At 45.9% G+C, this 23,679-nt stretch overlaps 1 protein-coding gene across 1 annotated transcript in view; it reads right to left on the bottom strand.

Annotated features, from left to right (window-relative positions):
* Nucleotides 1–494: 494 nt before the first annotated feature.
* The window catches only part of LOC117007699 (CUB and sushi domain-containing protein 2-like), an 89,981-nt gene continuing 66,796 nt past the window's right edge, over nucleotides 495–23,679 (bottom strand). The window contains exons 5-6 of the mRNA XM_033081022.2: nucleotides 5,759–5,953; nucleotides 495–706 (exon numbers count right to left, since the gene is read on the bottom strand). Coding sequence (XP_032936913.1) covers nucleotides 495–706; nucleotides 5,759–5,953 — 407 coding nt within the window. The remainder of the gene's footprint in view (nucleotides 707–5,758; nucleotides 5,954–23,679) is intronic.

Here is a 23,679-nt window from a genome sequence, read left to right as displayed (position 1 = left end):
CTCCTGATCTCTCCTGCCTTCAGGGCACTGGGGTAGCCCCTGAATATTGGAAATATTGGAAATATTGGAAATATTGGCTTTTATCCCACATCACAGCAGTATTTCTGAGAGCATTTGGAATTCTGTCTCCTGTCCCAGGGACAAGTGGTGAAACATTTCCAGAAGTTCATCAACAACAACAGGTTCAGCAATAATCAGAACATTTAGCAAAACCAAGGCTTGAGTGTGGCAGGCTTTGAGGGGTTCTCAGAGGTTGGGAGATTTTATTTGGGTTTTTTAAATTCTTTTTTCTTCTTCCCAGCCACACCACGGACTCTCCTTGCAGACAACAATGCTCACTGCAGTCTGCCAAGCAAATCCCAAATTTCAGAAGGAAGCCACTGGGAATAATTGGGAATTTCCTCTCCTTCAGGCACAAACTTCTCACTCTGACCACCCTGTGAAGTTTGACCACGACCCCAAGTGTCCTACAAGGAATGAACACCAGCAGGAACCTACCAGAGCGAGGATCCCTCCGTGCCAGCGACTTCCAGGACATCGTATCCATCCTCCAGCTGGAAATCCATGAAAACCAGAGCAATGGTGTCCCCAGGCTCGGCCAGGATGGTCCAGGTGCAGTCTGCATTGTTGCCATACTCCAGGGGGAAGTGAGGGCTGGAGATGATCCCGCTCTGGCCCCGCAGGGTCCCTCCACAGGCGTCGTCAGCTGCAGCAAAACAGGAGGGGTGAGCCCCAATGGCCCAGGTTAGAATGCAAAGATGTGCCCAGAGGTTTGTGTTCTATCAGCAGCTGTTAAACCAGCTGGGGCAGTGATCCTGATCTCCATGGGAGACATCTCCTGTTAATGGGCAGCTGTTAACCCAGCTGGGACAATGGTCTTTATTCCCAAAGGGGATCTCTCCTGTTCATGGCTCAGATTTTATAAACCAGCTGGGGCAGTGATCCTGATCTCTGTGGGATATCTCCTGTTCATGGGCAGCTGTTAAACCAGCTGGGGCAGTGCTCTTTATCTTTCCACAGCCCATCCTCCCTCCAGGAGATCTCTCCTGTCCATGGCCACTGAGTCCCAGGGCATGGCTGATAAAATTCCATCATCCCATGGGGAGATGCTCCAGCCAGGGGAGGAGCCAAACATTTCCTACCCAGACAAAAACTGAGATTTGGAACATCAGAGCAGCCTTTCCCACTGGATCCCAGAGGACAGCTACCAGAACTTTCTACAGGATCACACTTCACCTGGAGTGCTCCCACCACCATGACTAGCAGGGTGTCAGCTTGTGTTCTCACTCTGGCAATGGTTTTTCGTTTGTACTATTGCATGTATTTTATTTTTATCTTTTTTTTTTCTATTAAATTGTATTTCTTACTTGGAGTCTCTCACTGGATTTTGCTTTCTAAACCATTACACCAGAACTGCCCAAAAATCCAGCCCAAAGTCACAGCCAAACCCCCCTGGTTTGCTCAGGGAGGGTTCACTGCCCACTCCTAAGCATGAAGATGTGGAGGGATGCAAAATCCATCAGGATCAGCCAGGGGCTCATTCCTGGAAATTGCTGGCTCATTTCCCACCAAGCTCTGGGATTGATTTTAAACAGCCCCAGCGCCAGAGCTGCTCCCAGCTCTCCTGAGGAGCCCCTTCCCTGTCAGACACCATCTCCCCACTTGTTCCTCATTCAGGCCCAAAGAAATCCTTCAAACTTGGATGCATCCTGCACAGGATATACAGTGGAACCTGCAAAGATCCATGGAAAATTCCAGTCCACCCCCTTGGACTGGAAGGAACAGGAGAGGATGGAGAACAGGCTGAAGAATTTTCATTCAATGACAAATTACAATTCTTCAATAAAGGACTACTCTGTTTTTATGCAAACTCACAGGAGCTGAGGATCCAGCCAAAGGCACGGTGGTTTGGCTTTTTTATTATCATTATATTTATTATTAAGAAGGGAGTTCTTAATTTAATTCCTTGACAATTTTTTTTCACTGCCAAAGGTATTTAATGGGGAATATATTCCCTTCCCATCCACCTCTAAACACACACTCCCTCGGTTTGTAGGAGCTGTTATTGCTTCAACACATCCTACAATCATCCAAAATCTTCTCCAATTATTCTGGGCACAGCACAGCCTCAGCAGCTGCTGGAGTTACAGCAAGACAGAGCACTTTTAATGGGATTATGCAGATTTGATATGCCCAAAATGGAGTTCCACAAATGTTCCCAACTTTTCCTCTGGCTTTGCTGAGTTTTTACTCTGCCTCCCACCAGAAGCATAAACCCAGTTCTGCTTCAATTCAGCAAAAATTCTGGTCAAAGGCTTCTCCCTGTGTGCATGGAAGTGTTTTCCCAACAGATTGGGATGTTTTGGGATTGTTTTCCGTGCTCCCAAGGCTTTGCTTTGCTTTGCTTTGCTGGAGGTTCACTGGCACAGGTGAGGGCAGAACAGGAGCAGCATCCTGAGCCTGCTGGGGATTCTGCCTCCAGCATTCCAACTGCCAGGATAAAAACACAGCTGGACTTGTGGGGCTCAGCCTAAGCCCTGTTCAGGCTCAGAACGTGGCCTCATTTCACTCCTGAGAGCAAAAGAATTGGGCAGGAAAGGTGTAAAACACACATGGAGACCGTTCCAGGGATTTCTGACACGAGGATGGGATTTTTCTAGGGATGGGATAAACCCCAGTTTAGCCCAGGCTTCAGAGCCACTCAGGACTCCCAGTTCTGGAGGGAAATTCCCAAATTCCACAGCAAAACTCCTGCCCCAGGTGCTGTTCTCCTCCACACAGCCAAGGTGGGATCCCTGGGGAGATCCCAGCATTTCCAGCCCCTGCCAGGCCAGCAGGGACAAGCCCAGCACACGGAGCCTGAATTGCTGAGAGGATCAATTCTGAGCCAGCTGTTTGCAGCTGTTCTATAAAACCTGCCCACACATCTCACAGAGCCACTCCTGATCCTCCTGCCATTCCCTGCTGCTTTCCCTTCCCACTGGGTTTGCCGTGTCCTTTACAAGAGAATTTTGTAATTCTTGTTTGGGATTCCAGAGAATTATCCTGGCTTGGGTAAAGGGAGTGCAGCCAATTCCCAGGGAGGAGGAATGGTGAAGGTGAGCCCAGCATTCCAACCCCCTCCTGTCCCAGCAAAACCTGCCCTGGGTTCCTCCTCTGTCCCACCACGAATTTCTCTTTGATTCTTTCAAAAAATTTCTCTTTGATTTTCTCAACGCATCAAAACCAGAGCAGAGGCAGAGCCGCCAGTACAGAGACAAAACGTCACAAAGCAAGGGAAAAGCAGGAAAGAAAAAGGAGAAAGAAACCCTGGATCAGGTGTAGGATCCTCCAACACCTCTCTGTTGTCCTGCAGAGAAGGGGAGAGGAGAGGGAAGGGCAGAGTCCCCAAACATTGTCCTTTAACGTGACCTTGGACAGGTCTGTTCCCAAGAAGCTCCCCAGTTCTAACCTGCTCACCTTGAGAACACTTTTCTTCCCAATTTATGAAGCTCCCATCCCCAACTTCCATTAGGAAATGAAATAACACCTAGAAATACATTTAATAAACTTCCCAATGTCCATGACCGATAAAGCAATTTTAACAAAATTTGTTACAATCTACACAGGCCACAAAGATCTTGTTGCTCTCAGGGAAAGCTAAATTTATTAAATATATTTGTTTTCCTTCAGGCAAGAGTTTTAGAATCTTTTTCCCTGCAGAAGAAAGGGAAAACCTGTTTGATAGGATGCAAATCCTTTTGTCCAAGAGAAATCTGTGTCCTCAGTTTATCAGCCAAGCACAACTGGGACACTCCTGGGAGCCCAGTGATGCTGCTGGAAGTGCAAACCCACCCTCTGCAACCTGGCTTTGCTGCTTGCTGCTTTCCTGGAGCAAGATTTAAACGTTCCAGGAGAATACTTCTCCTTCCTGCCTTCCAAAAAAACGCTTCAAGTGCAACTTCCACAGCAAAGTCTTGAAGGACCAGGACCAAATCCATCAGAAAAAAGTGGCTGCCTGCAGGAAGCTGCAGGCACAGCTCCACCAGAGCAGCTGAAAAGCACATTTTGTGCTGCCCTTGGAGCCATTCCCTGGATTTTCCTCCTTCCTGGAGCAGCTCAGGTGCCACCAGCCCCAGTGCTGGATCCAGGCTGGAAGGGCAGCGCTGAAATCAAACACGAGTTTGGCAGCTCAGGTGGAAATGCAAAACTGGGCTTTTCCTCCAGCTGGAAAGGGGATCTCAGAAGGGGAAATGCTGCCAACCCTCAGCTCCAGCACCAGCTGGGGTCAGGATTAATCCCTCCCTCCCTGGGGTTTCCTCCACAAATGCTGAAGGAAGCTGGGCAAGGAGAAGACTCTGGGAAATGCTGTCAGAGCAGGGGGACTGCTCCATCCAGGCAGGGAATTCCCTTTTCTCCTAACGAGGTGCTGCTTTGCCCATTCCCAATTCCAGGGAATTTCATCCTTTAGAATGTCCAGGGAAGGGCCATGGATGGAGAAGGGGCAGGAGGGGCAGTGAGGGCACAGCTCAGAGGGCTGCAGCTCTCCTGATGGAGTATTGGGATGGATTTAGGGCAAGGTTCTTCCCCCAGAGGGTGCTGGGGGCTGCCCAGGCTCCCCAGGGAATGGGAACATCCCCAAAGCTCCAGGAGAGTTTGGACACTGCTCTCAGGGTGGGATTTTGGGGTGTCTGTGCAGGGAATCAATGATCCTTCATCCCTTGGTTCTGAGAGTATTTTCACCTCCAGTGAAACTCAAAAACAAAAGAAATGTATTACAAAAGTGACAAAGACCGTCCTAATTTGACAGCTAAGCAGAGAAAAACATCATAATTGATCATAAAAGCCACCAGGGACAAGCAGCCCTCTCTCAAGTCACCCTGAGCCTCTCCTCACACTCCCCAAACATTCCTGGCCCCAAACCAGCCGGGAAGTGCCCAAAAAAAACCCCAGTGAGAGGCACAAAACATCTCTGTGCCTTGTAAGCGATCCAAGGGAACATTAAAAACATCCCAAGCAAACAATATTTGCTCACTTTCAGCTGCAGCTCCACGGCCCAGCTTCGAGGGGCTGATTGATTGCACAGGCAGAGTCAATAAAAAGAATCAATAGGAGCTGCTCTGCTGAAGTACACAAGGAATCGAGGGAAGAGACTTGAAGAGTAGCAGCAAATGTTTTTGGTAGAACAACACAGAGATTTGTGTATTTACAGACTCTCCTGGGAGCACAATTAGCAAGGCACTCTCTGGACTGCTAAAGGAATTTGAAGTTTCCCTGCCCCTAAACTGGCAGGGAGTTGGGAATTGTTTTCAATCCAAGGGCAGCTTTTAGTTCCCCTACAGCATTGCCAGGGCAGGGAACATCCCAGCCCTGCACAGCACCACCATCACCCTGGCATGTGCCACAGGAGAGGGAATCTGGCACTGGAAAGAAAGCAGAAAATCCAGTCCCATTTCCAGTGTTGCAGCTGGATAACCTGTAGGTGCTCGATTTTTTGGATAATGATGGAATTATGATTGGTGTGGGTTGGGAAGGAGCTTAAGGATCATCTCATTTCCCATCCCATGGCCAGTGACACCTTCCATGATCCCAGACTGCTCCAACCTGGCTTTGGACACTTCCAGGATCCAGGTGCAGCCACACCTTCTCTGGAAAACCCATCCCAGCCCCTCACCACCCTCAGAGGGAGAAATTTCCTCCTAATATTTAATCTGCACCTACTTTATTTCAATTTAAAACCATCCCCCCTTTCAAGAGGGATCTTGGGGGATCTCCTTACCTCGGCAGACGGGGAGAGGGAAATCCCAGGAGGCTCCATGGCCCGAGCTGGCCTGGCAGGTGAGCAGGGCGTGGCCCTCCAGGAAGAAGCCGGGGTTGCAGCTGTACCTGACCCTGTCCCCGATGTTGAAGGTGGTTCCTTGCTGCACCCCGTTCTGCAGCCGCCCCGGGTTCCCGCACGTGTGGCTGGGCAGGGCTGCAAGGCAAGCAGGGCTGGTCATAAACAGGAATTAAAATGTTTAAATACATACTAAAGTGTCAGAAATACATATTAAGGTGTCAGAAATGCAGAAATACATATTAAGGCGTTAGAAATACGTATTATGGTATTGGCTTTTTGCAAATATCAGAGTGGATGCTGGATGTGGGGGGTTTAAATGGTTTTTAAGGTACAGTTTTCTTTAGGAGTAACATAAAAGGTCTTTGTAATAAGTGAAATGCCTGCTTGGTTGGGTAACACCCAGTGAAGACACCCAGTCCCAGGTTAGAATGTAAAGATGTGCCCAAAAGTTTGTGTTCTATCACCAGCTGGGACAATGGTCTTTATTCCCACAGGGGATCTCTCCTGTTCATGGGTCAGATTTTATAAACCAGCTGGGGCAGTGATCCTGATCTCTGTGGGATATCTCCTGTTAATGGGAGCTGTTAAACCAGCTGGGGCAGTGTTCTTTATCTTTGCACAGCCCATCCTCCCTCCAGGAGATCTCTCCTGTTCATGGCCACTGAGTCCCAGGGCATGGCTGATAAAATTCCATCATCCCATGGGGAGATGCTCCAGCCAGGGGGAGGAGCCAAACCTTTCCTACCCAGATAAAAACTGAGATTTGGAACATCAGAGCAGCCTTTTCCACTGGATCCCAAAGGACAGGAGCTTCCAGACCTTTCTACAAGATCACAACTCCAAGAGGAGCACTTCATCTGGACTGCTCCCACCACCCTGACCAGTGGGGTCAGATTGTGTTCTCACTCTGGCACTGGTTTTCTTTATAGAAAAAATACATGTATTTTATTGCATGTATTTTATTTTACATTTTTTAATTATTAAATTATATTTCTGACTTGGAGTCTCTCACTGGTTTTGCTTCCAAACAATTACACACCAGCTACCAGCACCGACCATCTGTAGAAATTGAAGACCACAGCCCAAATTAAGACTGATAAGAAAAATAAATTAAAAACACAGCCAAGAAACACATGTGATCTAAAAAGGCAGACTCAAGGAGTGGCCATGTACAACAGCTCCTGGAATATGGAAAATAGCTTGAGTTTGTAGAAAAATTTGAAAATGTGTGATGGGTCTATGAACATGCAGTGGGTTGATGGATTTAAGGGGTGTCTCCAAACCAGCAGGGGTGCTCTTGGTGAACGCCAAGCACCAGGCCATTATAACCTTTGCTTTATAGTTTGTCTCTTACTGGTTTTTATTAAACTTTTTAAATTTTACAAGGAAAGTGAACCTCCTTTTCCACACAGGGACAGGGAAATGGTACAGGATGGAGGGAAATCCTCAGTTAGAATAAATCCTCGGCTAAAATAGAATAAATCCTTGGTTAAAGTAGAATCTATTCTCAGTTAAAATAGAATAATCATCACTGAAAATGGAATAATCAATGTGAGCAACCTCCAAACTTGCCTGGTGTTGTACCAGAACTCATCAGACCCCTCAGATTCAATGTTTAAATATTATTTCTACCAAATACCCACATAAAGAAAATAAAAATCCCTTCCCAAGCTGCTGAGTCAACAAGATCCTCTCCTTCCTGACCAGTCTGAGCAATTTCTAAACCACAGGAAGGAAATTTAGGATCAGCTGTGGCTGGTGCTTGATCTTCTGGATAATCATGGAATGGTTTGGGTTGGGAAGGAATTTAAGGATCTTCTCCTGTCACCCCATTCCATGGGCAGGGACAAATTCCACAATCCCAGGCTGCTCCAACTTGGCCTTGGACACTTCCAGGGATCCAGGAGCAGCCACAGCTTCTCTGGGAAATCCATCCCAGCCCTCACAGGGAGGAATTTCTTCTCATTACTGAACTCTCCTCCACCCATTTTTATATAACTTGATTTCACTAACTTACATAGCTTGAGCTGATTAAATCCAGAGATCACATTTTTTTCAGCAGGGTTGTTTTACACCTTAAATCCACCCAAAACAGATTACCTGGCAAAAAAAACCCAACATTTCAGTTCACCAGGATTTATAATTCCCAGTGTTTAATCCAGATTTCACACACTTATATCAAACACAGCTGGACCCAGCTCCACTAAAGGCACAACAGAGCCCAACAAAACCAGGGGAAATGTTGGATACTCCAATCTAAGATGGGAAAGCTGCAGCTGAAATGCCAATAAATCCTCAGGCAGTGCCTCTGCACAGCACTTGCAGGGAATTTAAATAAACCCCCCAGGTTTCCACGAGCCACTCCAAAAGAGATCGGCTCCAATCGCCCTTTTAGAGGCTGATGAGAAACCCAAGCAAAGACAACCAGGCCTAAAAATGACTTCATCAAACTGAAATCAGCCCCTTGTGCAGCATCTCCTGCGATGGTTCCTCTTCATTAGGGCTGGGAGAGCAGGGGAGGGCCCTGCTCACACTCTGTGATGGAAAATGAGTTTGTCAGGGATGAATTTCCACGAGCAGAGGGAGCTCTGCTCTGCAGCCCTGCCAAGGGAAAGGGGGAGATGAAAAGGGAAATGATGCCCTGGCACACATGGAGAGGGATAAAACCCAGCCAGAGCTGGAGCTGGGGAAATGGGACATAAATCCTCAGTGCTGATGCAAATCCTGCCCTGGGCTTTGGAATGGGGGGTTCCTCTGTATCCCTGACAGGAGGGGAACGAAGGGTTAATCCCAAATTAATCCCAAATCCCAGCTCCCTGCTCCCAGAGAGACCACCTGGGTTTGTGGTCAACCCAGTCCTGGAAATTCTGAAATTAAACATCAGTTGGATTTATTTTTGTGGCATGTCCAGATGCAGTCCTGAGCTGCTTCAAATCAGGTTTTGGGGTTTTCTGCTGAGCTCTGGTCACCCCTAAGTGTCCCCAAGCCCAGTTTTGGGGTTTTCTGCTGTGCCCATGAGCTCTGGTCACACCTGAGTGTCCCCAAGCCCAGTTTTGGGGTTTTCCAGCCATTTCTCTGATCCCTGATCACACCTGACTGTCCCCAAGCCCAGTTTTGGGGTTTCCAGGAGGGTTTTTGCTGTCCCTGTGAGCTCTAGTCACCCCTGAGTGTCCCCAAGCCCAGTTTTGGGGTTTTCAGCTGTCCCTCTGATCACACCTGAGTGTCCCCAAGCCCAGTTTTGGGGTTTTCTGCTGTGTCATGAGCTCTGGTCACACCTGAGTGATCCCAAGCCCAGTTTTTGGGGTTTCCAGGAGGGTTTTAGTTGTCCCTCTGATTTCTGGTCACCCCTGAGTGTCCCCAAGCCCAGTTTTGGGGTTTTCCAGCCATCCCTCTGATCCCTGATCACACCTGACTGTCCCCAAGCCCAGTTTTGGGGTTTTTCTGCTGTCCCTCTGATCATACCTCAGTGTCCCCAAGCCCAGTTTGGGGGTTTTCTGCTGTGCTCATGAGGTCTGCTCACCCCTGAGTGATCCCAAGCCCAGTTTTGGGGTTTCCGGGAGGGTTTTTGCTGTCCCTGTGAGCTCTGGTCACTCCTGACTGTCCCCAAGCCCAGTTTTGGGGTTTTCTGCTGTGCCCATGAGCTCTGCTCACACCTGACTGTCCCCAAGCCCAGTTTTGGGGTTTTCTGCCATTCCTCTAATCTCTGGTCACCCCTGAGTGTCCCCAAGCCCAGTTTTGGGGTTTCCAGCCATTCCTCTAATCTCTGATCACCCCTGAGTGTCCCCAAGCCCAGCCCAAGGCTCCAGCCACCCCCAGCCCCTCCCTGCACAGCAGCAGGGGCAGATCCCAGCTCCTGGCACCATTTATTCTCCCCAAACTCACAATTTACATCCTCCCCCAGAGCCCCTGGGGCTGGGAAGTTCCAGCTGGAACTGTTCCTGCCCAGGCAGGTTCTGGGAGCAGGGGCTGCTGTCAAATCCAAACGGGTGGAAAAGCAGCCCAGAACTAAGGTTTCATTTTCTGTAATGATACTCAAACCCCCAATTTAATTAAATTACCAATGTCACTTTTTTTTTTTTTAAATGAACCCATTCCTGCTTTTATGCTTCCATCCTTTAAAATTAATGAGTAGAACTTGGCTATAAATAAAAATCCATCATTTTTAAAAGTCAATCTCTACCACGAGCTGCTCTCTACTTAATGAACTGTGAAGAATCAGACAACCCTGACCTGCATGGGATCTTAAAATCAGACTTGAAAAACAGATTTCAGATTAAAATTCTGCTTCAGTGGGCTGCCTGCACATTTCAGATCGTGTTCCAGGAAGGGAGGCACAGCAGCTTTGGGGGCAGCAGCATTAACCCCACACTGCCCTGGGGATTGGGGTTTTTAAACCACCCAAGTGCAGGAGAGAAGGAGATTTTCAAATTCCTGCTCATGGAGAGAAAGAAATGATTCCAGAGGGGTTGGGGTTACAGCCAGAGCTGCCCAGGTGAGGGTTCACTCAAGGGGCAGAACCTGTGCCCAGGGAATCTCTGATTGGGTTGGGAAGGGCTTGGAGCAGCCTGGGATGGTGGAGGGGCCCCTGGATGGGATGGGATTTTGGGATGGGATTTTGGGATTTTGGGATGGGATTTTGGGATTTTGGGATTTTGGGATTTTGGGATGGGATTTTGGGATGGGATGGGATTTTGGGATGGGATGGGATGGGATGGGATTTTGGGATGGGATGGGATGGGATTTTGGGATGGGATGGGATGGGATTTTGGGATGGGATGGGATGGGATTTTGGGATGGGATTTTGGGATGGGATTTTGGGATCAGCTTTAGGGCCCTTCCCACCCAAACCAGTCTGGATCCACATGGTCAGACCTGCTGAAATCCTTCTGAGAGGGGAGGAGCAGGGTCCAAGGACTCTGGAACTTCAGAGAATTCCAGCCTGCTCTGGGCTGCAAAAGGTCCCCAAGGCCCCCAATTCCAACCCCCACTGAGCCATGTCCTCAACTCCTCACCCACACTTTTCTCAGTGACTCCACTCCCAAAAATCTTCCAGTGCTGGCCAAAACTTCCAGCAAGAAACTTTTCCTAATATCAAACTGGAACTGCCCTCGAGGCCATTTCCTTTCCTTGTCACCTGGAGCAGAGTCTGGCACCTCCTGGCAGGGAGTGTGGAGTGGGCCAAGGCTCTCCCTGAGCCTCTTTTCCTCCTCTGGAGCTCCAGAACCTTCCCAGCTCTGTCCTCCCTGAGAATCCCCCAGCAGATCAGGAGGGGTCCAAGGGTCTGGGGGTGTCCTTGGAACCCCTGACTGTCCCCAGGCCTTGGGATCCCTGCTGAGCAACTCCCTGAGCTGCTGCAGCCTCTGCTTCCAGGGATTTGGGATTCTGCTCCAACAGCCCTGAGCAGAGATAACAGCATGTTATGTTATATGTTATAACATAATTAGTAATATAATAATAAATAATAAATATATAATAATATAAAATATAATAATATAATAGTATTGTAATGTTATTATATTATATTATATTATATTATATTATATTATATTATATTATATTATATTATATTATATTATATTATATTATATTATATTGTATTTTTATTATGTATATTTATTATATTTTTTATTATACATACATTTTTACTATATTATATCTCACCCTTGGCTGCCTCCACCAGCAGAGCCCTGACTGCTGCAGGGATTAACAGAACTGGATTATTTACCTCAGATATCACCCAGAATGATGTCATTAAAGCTCTGCCTTCCCCATTTACCAACTGCACTGCAGATTAGGAGCAGGGATTTTTTGTTTCCCCCCTCTCCCCATGGAAGCTTTGCTCCCAGCAATCAAGGGAATATTTCCCAATGATTGTATGGAAATGAGCACAGCCACGGAGCAGCTCTGTGGCCATGAAGGGAAGGTCCTGTTACTCATTTTGTAGCCGAGTCTGTTCCTTCCCATGATGAATTCAGAGCAGTTGAGTTCATTTGTCTGCATCTGAAGAGCTGCCAAGCCTGATGTGATTTTACGGCAGAGGAAAGGCAATGGGATCATCCTGGTGCAGGGGCACCTCCAATGTCACTGTCCCAGGGCTCAGGTCTGGGGTGTCCAAGGCCAGCACAGCCACGGTGTCACACGAGGTGACAGCGACCTGATGCACAGGTGGCACCTCTCAGCAAAAATCATCGTGTGCCAGGACATGGAAAACTGCTGGGGAGGTGAATTAGGAAAATCTTATAAATGTGATTGTCCAGCAAAGGATTTTGAGAATAGGGAAACCATAATGAGATAGAAATGACAGCAGTTTTTGACTGTGGGGCTGAGAGCAGCAATGTGGGTGCTTGAAGGCCTTTTTTTTGTTTAGATAATGCCAGAGGCTACAAATACTAAAGAACCAACAGAGACCCTCTCCAGGCATAACAGGAAAGGACCAATACAAGGTTTAGAGATAAGAAAGCAGTAAAACATGGTAATATAGCGATTTCTATAGGTTGTATGCAAATGTTAGACAATTTGTATCTTGTATTAGATTAGTTAGTGGAAACTAGAATATTTAACATAGAAGACAATTTATTATATTGTGACGGGAAACTTGCTCTTTTAGCTTTTTATTCTCTCTCTTAGCTCTTTATTCTTTCTTTTAGCTCTTTATTCCTTCTTTTAGCTCTTTATTTTTTCTCTTAGCTCTTTATTTTTTTTCTTAACTCTCTTAATCTCTCAACTCTTAACTCTTATTTTGTCCTCTTACTCAGAGCCCTACCACTCTCCTTCTGCCCTTTTTACCCAGTTTATTGCCCTTTACAATAAACTGCAAACTAAAAACCCTGCCTATAGAGATCTCTCCGTTTGTCCTGACCATCCTGCCCATCACCATAGATATTCCCACAGAAAACAGTCAGGGATAAACCTGATAAAGCCACCAGGACCTGGAGCTCTCCCACACCCACAGATTTCAATCAGCCCTCAAAGCACTCAGCCATTCAGGTGGGCACAAAGCAGCCCCTGCCCAGCCCTCCTGCTCCACAGCTCTGCTTTTCAATAAGTGACTTTTAAATAAATGCCATCTCTGCTTTGAAACTTTTCTCTTCAAGTTTGGGTCCCTTCAGTCCCATCCTCTGGATGCTCAGGGATTCCTGGGATTTGTGGCTCACCCTCCATCCTGGCTGCAGGTGGAACACAAAGAGCTTCAAGGTTCCTTCCAACCCAAACCCCTCCGTGATCCTGAGATTTCACCCTGGGAGCACCAGGATCCTCCTTCACCCACACTTTTATCCTTTTTATCCTCTGCTGAGTACCAGAGCAGCTCTGACTCCCAGATCCCACAGGGTGCCACCTAAAATGAACTGAAACTGGAATGGAAACCTGAGATTTGAGTCATTTCCATCACCCATTCCCAGGAGCTGCTGCACAGCTCCCAGAACTGCTGACCTGCACCACCAGCCTCATCTCACCCACTGATTTTCATTTTTTACCTCCCTTTCTCCCTGCTCCTTTGAACTGTGAGCTGCTGCAGAGCTCCTGGAATTGCTGCTCTACCCCAGAATCTTCCTCCCACCCTCCTTTAGCTCCTGCATCCATTTCTTTCTGCTCCTTTTAACCTGCTCCCAACTCTCCTCATCCCAGGATGGCTCCACTGCGAGTTTTCAACGTCAGGAGCTTTCACAACCTGGTGCTCGTCAAGCTGAGCCTCCTTGTTCCAGTTCATTCGAAATTAATTAGGAGTTTTTAAGTCATTAGATGTGACTCAACGCATCCTTGGCGAGAGTCCCACCATCACAACACATTCAGCCTAATTACATCAGCCTCTCCCAAGCCCCCAAAGCTCTCATTGTCAGCAGGGAAAGAAAAGGAAAAAAAAATATTAAAAATAAAGCGATGCTCCTCTCCTTGCTCACCATCAGCTCCTTGACCTATTCCAAACAAAACCCAAATCCATCCTCACCCCCTGAGGAGAAACCTTCCCTGTTTCCTATTCCAATTAATCTCCAGCTCCATTTTCTCTGTTGGTGTTGCAGGAATATGAAGCAAGCTGAGGTTTAGAGTGTGCAGCTCTGCTCTATTACCCCATTTACATCTCTAAAAGCAGCTTTTTTATGGCTTGAATTACCCGGGCTGCTTTACGACGCAGATTTCCACGCTATCATTGTTCTAACCTTGAAATCTTATCAAGTAGCACAACTTGGATGATATGAGGCTGTACATCACATCTCTGCATTCCCCACTAATTTCCATCCCTAATAAAAAGAGGAAGGAGGGCGAGGCAGGCCCTGCCAGAGCAGCAATAATTCATAAATCCCACGGAGCACACAAAAATAACAAAACCATTGACCTCAAGCACTTGGCTCAGGCAGCGCTGCACACACGGCTCCAAATTAATCCCCACTCTGATTTTTAAATTTTTTTTTGCATTTTCCTGCCTTTCCTGGATTTTTGGGGGGGTTGGAAATCAAGATATCCATGGGAATCAACAGGAGAGACAGGACAGGGAGCCAGCCTGCACTGATCCTAGAAATTCAAGGGAAAACCAGATTTTTTAAGGAGAATATCCCTAAGATTCCCATCACAACTCAAAAATTAAGTGGACAGCCACGGAGGTGGAGCAGAGATCCACACAGAGCCATTTCCTCTCACTCTGCATCCATAACTTCTGGCCCAAGCACCCCAGGGATACTCCAGGAGTGCCTGAGATCTTTTAGCAGTGTTTTAGCACAATCTGCTTTAGTTCAGAAGAGTTTTAATCTTCACAAGAACTATCCAGAGTGTGCTACAGCAAAGGAAATAAATGGGATCGTTTTCATTTCATTTTATCCCTTTTTTTTTTTCGTGTCATGATTTGTTTCCAGTACAGCCAGAGATAAAACTAAATGGAAACTACTTTTTTCCTCCTCCAATATTTCTCTGCTCACTAAAAACCAGCCAGAAAGTTACTTTTGGATAATAGCAACCAAAATGGTTCATCATCCATCTTGTTTGTGGGGGTACTTCTGGGGCTTTTTGGTTTGATTTTATATTTTTTTTTCTTTTTTGGAAAGTCAGTTTTCAATTTCCCTTTCTGGAACATGCCCCAGCAACTTCTGAGCAACTTTGGTGCAACTTTCCAGAATATCCCAGGGGCTGGGAGAGGATGAGCTTGGATTTGATTAAATAATCAGAATAATGATGAAATCAGTTCTGCAGAAATTGCAAAAGATGTGAGGCGTGAGAGCAGTGAGATCTGGGGAAATTCAGGAGGAAAAGATCCCAGGTGTGTGCAGGATGTGGGGAGCATGGAATGGAGACACAAATCCATGATCATGGAATGGAGACACAAATCCCAGGAGCATGGAATGGAGACACAAATCCATGATCATGGAATGGAGACACAAATCCATGATCATGGAATGGAGACACAAATCCCACAATCATGGAATGGAGACACAAATCCCTGGAGCATGGAATGGAGACACAAATACCACAAACATGGAATGGAGACACAAATCCCAGGATAGACACAAATCCCATCATCATGGAATGGAGACACAAACCCCAGGATTGTGGAATGGAGACACAAATCCCACAATCATGGAATGGAGACACAAATCCCAGGAGCATGGAATGGAGACACAAATCCCCACAATCATGGAATGGGGACACAAATTCCATGGTCATGGAATGGAGACACAAATCCCAGGATTGTGGAATAGAGACACAAACTCCAGGAGCATGGAATGGAGACACAAATCCCACAATCATGGAATGGGGACACAAATCCCAGGATTGTGGAATGGAGACACAACTCCCACAGTCATGGAATGGAGACACAAATCCCCACAATCATGCAATGGAGACACAAATTCCATGGTCATGGAATGGAGACACAAATCCCAGAATAGACACAACCCCCACAATCATGGAATGGAGACACAAACCCCAGGATCCTGACCTCCCACTCTCCCAGGCTGTTCCAAGCTGGCCTTGGACCCTTCCAGGGATCCAGGGGCAGCCACAACTCCTCTGGGGATTCCATCCCAGCCCTCACAAGGAGGAATTTCTCCCCATTCTCCAACCTAACCCTCCTGTCTGGCAGTTTGAGACTGTGCAGCAGTGGCTACAAGCCCCCACCAGGTCTGGACAAGGCTTGAAGATGTTTTACACTCCTAGCAAGCAGGTAACAGCAGTGACAAGCCTGCTTTACACACAAAAGTGGATACAATTCATGATTATAGTGAAAAGAAATAATAAAACAAAAAAATTAACAATTTTACAACAAAGTGATTTAAACAAATAGAATGAAATAATTTTATTTTCCTGCGTCTCATGTCCATGCTTTACTTTGGATTCAATACTCTTGTTTATAATTGTGTATTTTCACACTGACAGGAACACTAGCTGGCATCTCACAAGACCATCCCCTGGTGTCTGAGCACTTGTGGGAAATACAGAAACGTGGCTACAGGAGCCCTGTGCCCAACAGCCCCACCCTGACAGATCTCAGCCACCTCCCCACCCTGGGCTGCCCCAGGACCCTCCTCAGGGCTGGGTTTATCCCCCTGAACAGCTCCAGCTTCAATGCCACAACACTTGAGCTCAGCTTAACTGGAAGGAGGTGCTGGAGTGTTTTGCAGAGCAGGAATGGCTTTAGGTGTGTGTTTAAAGGCTCCACTGAACTGGCATTTAGCAGCTGCAGAGTGACTCTCAAAACCTTTCCCCAGGGAGGAGGGGGTTCCACATTCCCTCTCTCCCTCCCTGAGCTGGGTTTAACCATTCCATGGTGCCAGGAAAATGAATCCACAAACACCAGAGGTGTCCAGAAAGGAGCCAGAGAGATCCTGTAACTTTATTGGAATAAAGGGAGAGGCCATGGGGCATTGCCCATGGGGTCTCTCCAGTTTTTAGAGGACACTGCCTCCTTTTTATCCCAATTTCTCAGCTGCATTTCCCTCTCTCTGGCTGAGATACTTGAGAGACACAGATTTCCCAAATCTCCTAATACAAACCCCCTTTTTCATTTCCTTGTGTTCTTTTTTTTCCTCAAAATCCAGGGATTTAGCACAGTTTGAGTGAGTAACATTCTGCGCCAATCAGTGAAATTCCTACAGAATTTGTGATTATTCCCATTGCTTCTTTCACCTCTCCATACCTGAACTTTTCCACCATCAGGCCCACAGTTTGTAAAACAAAAACACTTTCTCTTTTTTCTCATTTTTTCTCAGTGGGGAGCACAAAGTGCAGCACCAGAGCCCAGCCCAGAGCAGCAGCAGCACCATCACCACACTGATATTTCAGTTTTAGCTCTATTTTCCAGTTTCTGTACATGACTCTGAAGTTCATATAAAGTGTTAGCAAGTTCTCCTCATAGTTTAGTCAGACAAAAATCCTTTTCCAGCCCCAGAACCAATGACCCTTAGTCCATCACCAAGGATTTCAGTGCAAACAGCAGCGAATTGAGGAGAGAATCTGGGAGGATGGGGCTGCAGAACCTGGAGCTGAATTGCACAGTTAACCCCAATATGGGAGCAGAAATTATAAAAGTGTGAAAATTCGTGACTCAGAGCCCATCTGGGGTGCAGCCCTGACCAGGCTCTTGCACTGCCCAAGCTGAATCCTTTGAAGCCTTTTAATAAATCCCCACTTTATTCCTTGTTACAAGTGCATGGCATTGTTGGCTTTTTGCAACTATTGAAATAAATGCTATATATGTAAAACGTTAAAATAATTTTTCTGTATAAGTTTTTTTTCTTCTAATAGCAAAGTTAGACCTAAGTTTTTTTAAAATAATGTGCTTAAACTACCCACCTAATTAAAATAACAACCGGTAAACGTGTAATAAAAACCCTGCAGCTGACACAACAATTATCAGCACTCACCAGCTACAAAAGGCCAGGACCACCACCCAAATTAAAATTAATTAAAAAAAAAAAAAATAAAAACCACAAGTCAAAAAACATGCATGCTCTAAGAAAGCAAACCCAAAAAGTAACCATGCTAAACAGTTCCCAAAAATTTTTAACTATACATAAAGAACTATAAATATGCAACAAGATAATGTATTGTAAAGTGTATTTTAAAAAGTGTTTCCAAAACAACCCGGCCTTTTTAACCCTTTACTTTATGTTTGTCTCCTATTATCTTTTTATTAAACCTTTTAAATTTTACCAAAACAATAAAATGTGGCTTTCAGTTTTAACCCTTTACTTTATGTATCTCTCCTATCATCTTTTTTATTAAACCTTTTAAATTTTACTGAAACAATACAACGTGTTTTTCACTTTTAACTCTTTACATATCTCTCCTATTATCTTTTTATTAAACCTTTTAAATTTTACCAAAACAATAAAATGTGTTTTTCACAGTTTTAACCCTTTATGTGTATCTCCTATTTTTATTAAACCTTTTAAAATTTACCAAAATTTTTCACATTCCTTTAACTCTGCCCAGTCTCTGTTCCAGGCAGCACAACAAGAGCAGAGCTGGAGCTTTGCTGAGCTGCCAGGACCCAGCAGAGCTGTGCAGGGAAGAGCTCTGAGCTGATCCCACACAAACACTGGGTGCCACTGTTGGTCTGCTCTGCTCCTCTTTGTTCTGGGGGTGTTAGAAGTGCGTGATATATTGTTGGCTTTTTGCAATTATTAGAATAAATGCTGTATGTATAGTGTTAAAATAGCTTTGCTGTATAAATATAAGTTTTTTTTCTTTTCTTCTAATAGCAAAAGTTAAACATAAGTTTTTAAAATAGTATGTTTAAACTACCTGCCTAGTTAAAATAACAACCTATAAATGTGTAATAAAAACCCTACAACTGACACAATTTTCAACACTCACCAACTACAAAAAACCAAAACCACCACCCAAATTAAAAAATAATAATAAAAAAATTAAAACCACAAGCTTAAAAACACACATACTCTAAAAAAGCAAACCCAAAAAGCAACCATACTAAATAGTTCCCAAAAATTTTTACTATACAAAAAAACCTGTAAAAATGCAACAAGTTAATATATTATAAAGCATATTTAAAATATACTGGCAATGTCCAGAGTTGGGGACACATCCAGGGGACACCTGGGTGTCCCCACAGCACCACACACAGCTCTGTTTTTACCTTTCCCTCCCTTTTACCACCTTTTTACCACTCCTCAGCTTTCCCCCTCCCTCCCCTCAGTTTTTTCCTGACCCTTCAATTTTCCCCTCTCACCCCTCATTTTCCTTCTACCACCCCTCACTTTTTCCTCTCCCACCCCTCAGTTGTTCCCCCTCCCTCCCCTCATTTTCCCCCTCCCTCCCCTCAGTTTTCCCTCAGTTTTTCCCCCTCCCATCCCTTAGTTTTTCCTCTCTCCCCTCAGTTTTTCCCTCTCTGACCCCTCAGTTTTCCTCTCCCATCCCTGTTTTCCCCCTCTCACCCTTCATTTTCTCTCTTCCATCCCTCTGTTTCCCTCTCCCTCCCCTCACTTTTCCCTGACTCCTCAGTTTTCCCTCTCCCATCCCTGAATTCTTCCTCTCCCTCCCCTAATTTTCCCTCTCCCTCCACTCAGTTTTCCCTCTCTGACCCCTCAGTTTTCCATCTTTAACCCCTCCGTTTTCCCTCAGTTTTTCCCCCTCCCATCCCTCAGTTCTTCCCCCTCCTTCCCCTCAGTTTTCCCCTCTGACCCCTCAGTTTTCCTCTCCCATCCCTGTTTTTCCCCTCCCACCCCTCATTTTCTCTCTCTCCCCTCAGTTTTTCCCTCTCTGATCCCTCAATTTTTCCCTCTCACCCCTCAGTTCTCCTCTCCCACCCCTCAGTTTTCACTCAGTTTTTCTCTCTCCCTCCCCTCAGTTTTTCCCTCTCACCCTTCAGTTTTCCCTCTCCCTCTCCTCAGTTTTTCCTCTCCCTCCCCTCAGTTTCCCTCTCTGACCCCTCAGTTTTCCCTCATTTTCCCCCTCCCATCCCTCAGTTTTTTCTCTCTCTCCCCTCAATTTTCTCCCTCCCTCTCCTCAATTTTTCCCCCTCTCACCCCTCATTTTCTCTCTCCCACCCCTCAGTTTTCTTTCTCTTTCCCCTCAATTTTCCCCCTCCCACCCCTCAATTTTTCCCCTCCCACCTCTCATTTTCTCTCTCCCACCCCTCAGTTTTCCCTCTCCTTCTCCTCATTTTCTCAGTTTTCCCTTTCCCACCCTTCACTTTCCCCCCTCTGACCCCTCAATTTTTCCCTCTCCTTTTCCCCCTCCCACCCCTCAGTTTTCTCTCTCCCATCCTTCACTTTTCCCCCTCTTTCCCCTCAGTTTTCCCCCTCTTTCCCCTCAATTTTTCCCTCTCCTTTTCCTCATTTTCCCTCTCCCAGGTGAGGACACCGACTCAGCTCAGCTCCACCAAGGTTAAATCATTAATAAAACACTTTTTCAGCGCTGGGGCCAGATAATCCCTGCAATTCACAGCTTCCACTTCCCAGGCTCCACAAGCTCTGCCTCACACCCACAAATAATCAGGGATAAACTTGTTTGTTTTCATTTTCCAGCTGCCTTCGGAATTTATCCCTTCTCCTTTAGCCCCTCTCACAGTTTATCATTCTCTGCTCCTTCTTTGGGAAGCCTGGCTACCCAAAACCACCAAATGCTCAATATTTTTGTAGAAATACTCCCAGGACATCAACCTGCCAGAGCAGGATGTGAAGCAGTGAGTGAGACAGCACACAGCTTGTGGGAAGTGCCCTTGGGAAGAGGGGGAAAAAATGAAATATTACACCACTGATATCAAAATATGACACAAGTTTATAGCAAAAACCTCACACCAACACCCAGCAAGCAAAACCAAAAACCCACAGAGCTGCCACAGCAATTTTGGTCACCTCCTACCTCCAGCTCTACAGACTCATTATTAATTTGTGGTCATAAGTGATGAAAAAAATAAAACCCCAAACCTCCAGATGGTAATTTTATCCCCTTCACTGCAAACACAGCTCAAGTGATCCAATTATGTCACAAAAACACGCCCAGGGCTCAGCACAAGCAGCGTTTGGGAAGGGTTCACCTCTTTTAGCTGCTCGTGGAATCTCCCCAGCGCCTGAATCTACACAGGGACAAGAATTTCTGCTGATTTCAGGAGCTTTATTCTGATTTATGTGGCTCAGGTGGACAGATGACCACTAAAAGTTACCCAACCTGCTATCTGGTTGAAGAAATTTAAAAATGTGCATCCAACTAAGTGCTGTGCAGCACACTTCTTACAGAATTGCAAAGGCAGAGCTTCAAAATTCATTTCAAACATCAAAATATCATTTTGGGCTTGATCTCACTCAACCAACCTGGCTCCCTTTTCCTGCCTTTGGGATTCAAGTGCTTCCCAATCCTGGAAATCTCAGAATATTCCTTCAGAGCTGTGTCCAGGCATCCCAACTGTTGTTATTTAAAATAGTAACAGGCTCTGGGGCTCAGGCCTGCCCTGTCTTTTCTTTGATAATCTCAGCCTATTTAATGGGGAATCAAAGATAATTTTTATCAATAAAGCTTCACTCAAAAGCTGGGTGTCTTATCCCAAAACACTAATTTGGAACAGATGTTCCAAGCAGCTCAAGGAGACCTTAAATACACCAGGAATTCACGCAGGGAGGTGTTACAAATGAAAAAATCTATATATCCATACTGCAGAGCATCTACTGTACAAACATTGTCATGGAAACAGGACTTGGATCTGCTTTAAAGGACATGGAGCAAGTGGGAGGAGGAAGGGCTGGACTGAACCCAAAAACCCAAACACCTCAAGGTCTCACAACTGGCCAGAATCTTCTTCCACTTTGGGGCAAAACCACTGCTTAAATTTCTTAAATTTGCCATCACTGAGCTGGAAGCTTGACTTGGATCTGAGGAAAAACATCTCCAAGGGGCGTAAATGTAAAAACAAAAATACCACGTTCAGTTCCAACATGCAGAAAAAAAAAAAAAGGCAAATTTCACTGAGAATCCAACAGAAACAGCTCAAAATAATTCCCATTGCCACTTCTATTCAGTTTCTCCAAATGCACTCCCGATTTTAGCTGCTACTTTAAATACTCCATTTGTGAGCAACACAAACCTGCCCTCTCTAAGGACAAAGATTCAAACCTCACTTAAATTTTGGGAGAGCAAGAGGAGCAGCCACAGGCACCCCACAGCCCTGCACCCTCTGTGCAGATGTTCCAGCTGCTGAGGGGAAGGAGAAGGAACAAAATCTGTTTATTCCACCAAGTGCCCTGCACCTGCCCACCCCAGAGCAGGACAATTCTCAGCTTCAGCTTGAATATTTGATATTAAAAATCCACCAAATCATGATCAAAGCACTCTGATCCCTCCAGAGCTCCCAAGGCAGAACTGGGGGAAGTTTAAACCCTTCAAAGGTTCACACTGGAAGGAAGGATTTCCACAGCCCCTCTGTGATGTGGGATTTAATGTGGAAAGATGTCTTGGGTTCCAATACAGGATGTGATCAAAGGTGTCTGTTCTGTCACCATCTGTTGAGGGTTGGGCAGTGATCCTGATCTCTGTGGGAGATATTCTGCTAATGGGCATCCATTGAAACCAGCTGGGGCAGTGTTCTTTATCTCATGGGATATCTCCTGTTCATGGCCATGGTTTATAAACCAGCTGGGGCAGTGTTCTTTATCTCATGGGATATCTCCTGTTCATGGCCATGGTTTATAAACCAGCTGGGGCAGTGTTCTTTATCTCATGGGATATCTCCTGTTCATGGCCATGGTTTATAAACCAGCTGGGGCAGTGTTCTTTATCTCATGGGATATCTCCTGTTCATGGCCATGGTTTATAAACCAGCTGGGGCAGTGTTCTTTATCTTTTCACAGCCCATCCTTCCTCCAGCCAGTCATTTTCTGCTCATGGCCACTGAGTCCCACTGTGGCACTGATAAAATTACTGCATCCCATTGGGAGTTGCTCCAGCCAGGGGGAAGAGCCCAACATTTCTTACCAAGATAAAAACAGAGGTTTTGGGACACTAAGGGAGCCCTTTCTCCACTGGACTCCAGAGGGAAACGGGATTCCTCCACATCACCACTGGAGCTTGGGAGGAAACTGCACCTTGTACAGGAGCACTGCTCCAACTGAGCCACATCTGTCACTGCAGGAGGATGCAGCCACCATGGGATGGGACTGCTGCCAACACCCTGCCTGACTGACGGCTGTCAGCTTGGATTCTGACTCTGGCAGGGCTTGGGTTTGTTCTTTGTAGTGCTGTATTTCTATTTTAATTTCCCTAGTAAAGAACTGTTATTCCTATTCCCATATCTTTGCCTGAGAGCCTCTTGATTTCAAAATTATAATAATTTGGAGGGAGGGGGTTTACATTCTCCATTTCAAAGAGAAGCTCCTGCCTTTCTCAGCAGACACCTGTCCTCCAAACCAGGACAAAAGAGTAAAATCTCAGTTCTGTGGAGCTCTGCACCAGAGGGGAAACGAGAGGAAGGCAGAGAAGAGCCTGGGACAGCTCTGATCTCTGCTCCTGGGACAGGGTGTTTAGGCTGGATTTAGTGAAAGGTTCCTCCCTCAGAGGGTGTTGAAGTCGGGGTTTACTGAAATTAGATCTTATAGAAATCAAGGTTCACAGGAACTGGGTTTTACTGAAATCAGGTTTTGTAGAAACCAGGTTTTACAGGAATCAGGTTTTACTGGAATCAGGTTTTACAGCAACCAGGTTTTGCTGAAATCAGGTTTTATTGAAACCAGTTTTTATTGAAATCGGGTTTTACTGGAATCAGGTTTGACTAAAGTCAGGTTTTGCTGAAAACACGTTTGACTGAAGTCAGGTTTTATTGAAATAAGGTTTGAGTGAAGTCAGATTTGACTGGAATCAGGTAAAACATAGGGATTTCAGGGGTAGCACAGCCCAGAATTCCATAAAAATTACAGTATCAGGAG

This window comes from Catharus ustulatus, chromosome 26, assembly GCF_009819885.2.
Source record: "Catharus ustulatus isolate bCatUst1 chromosome 26, bCatUst1.pri.v2, whole genome shotgun sequence".
Lineage (NCBI taxonomy): Eukaryota > Metazoa > Chordata > Aves > Passeriformes > Turdidae > Catharus > Catharus ustulatus.
Note: the sequence above shows the minus strand (reverse complement) of the source record. Positions and strands in the feature narration are given on the sequence as shown.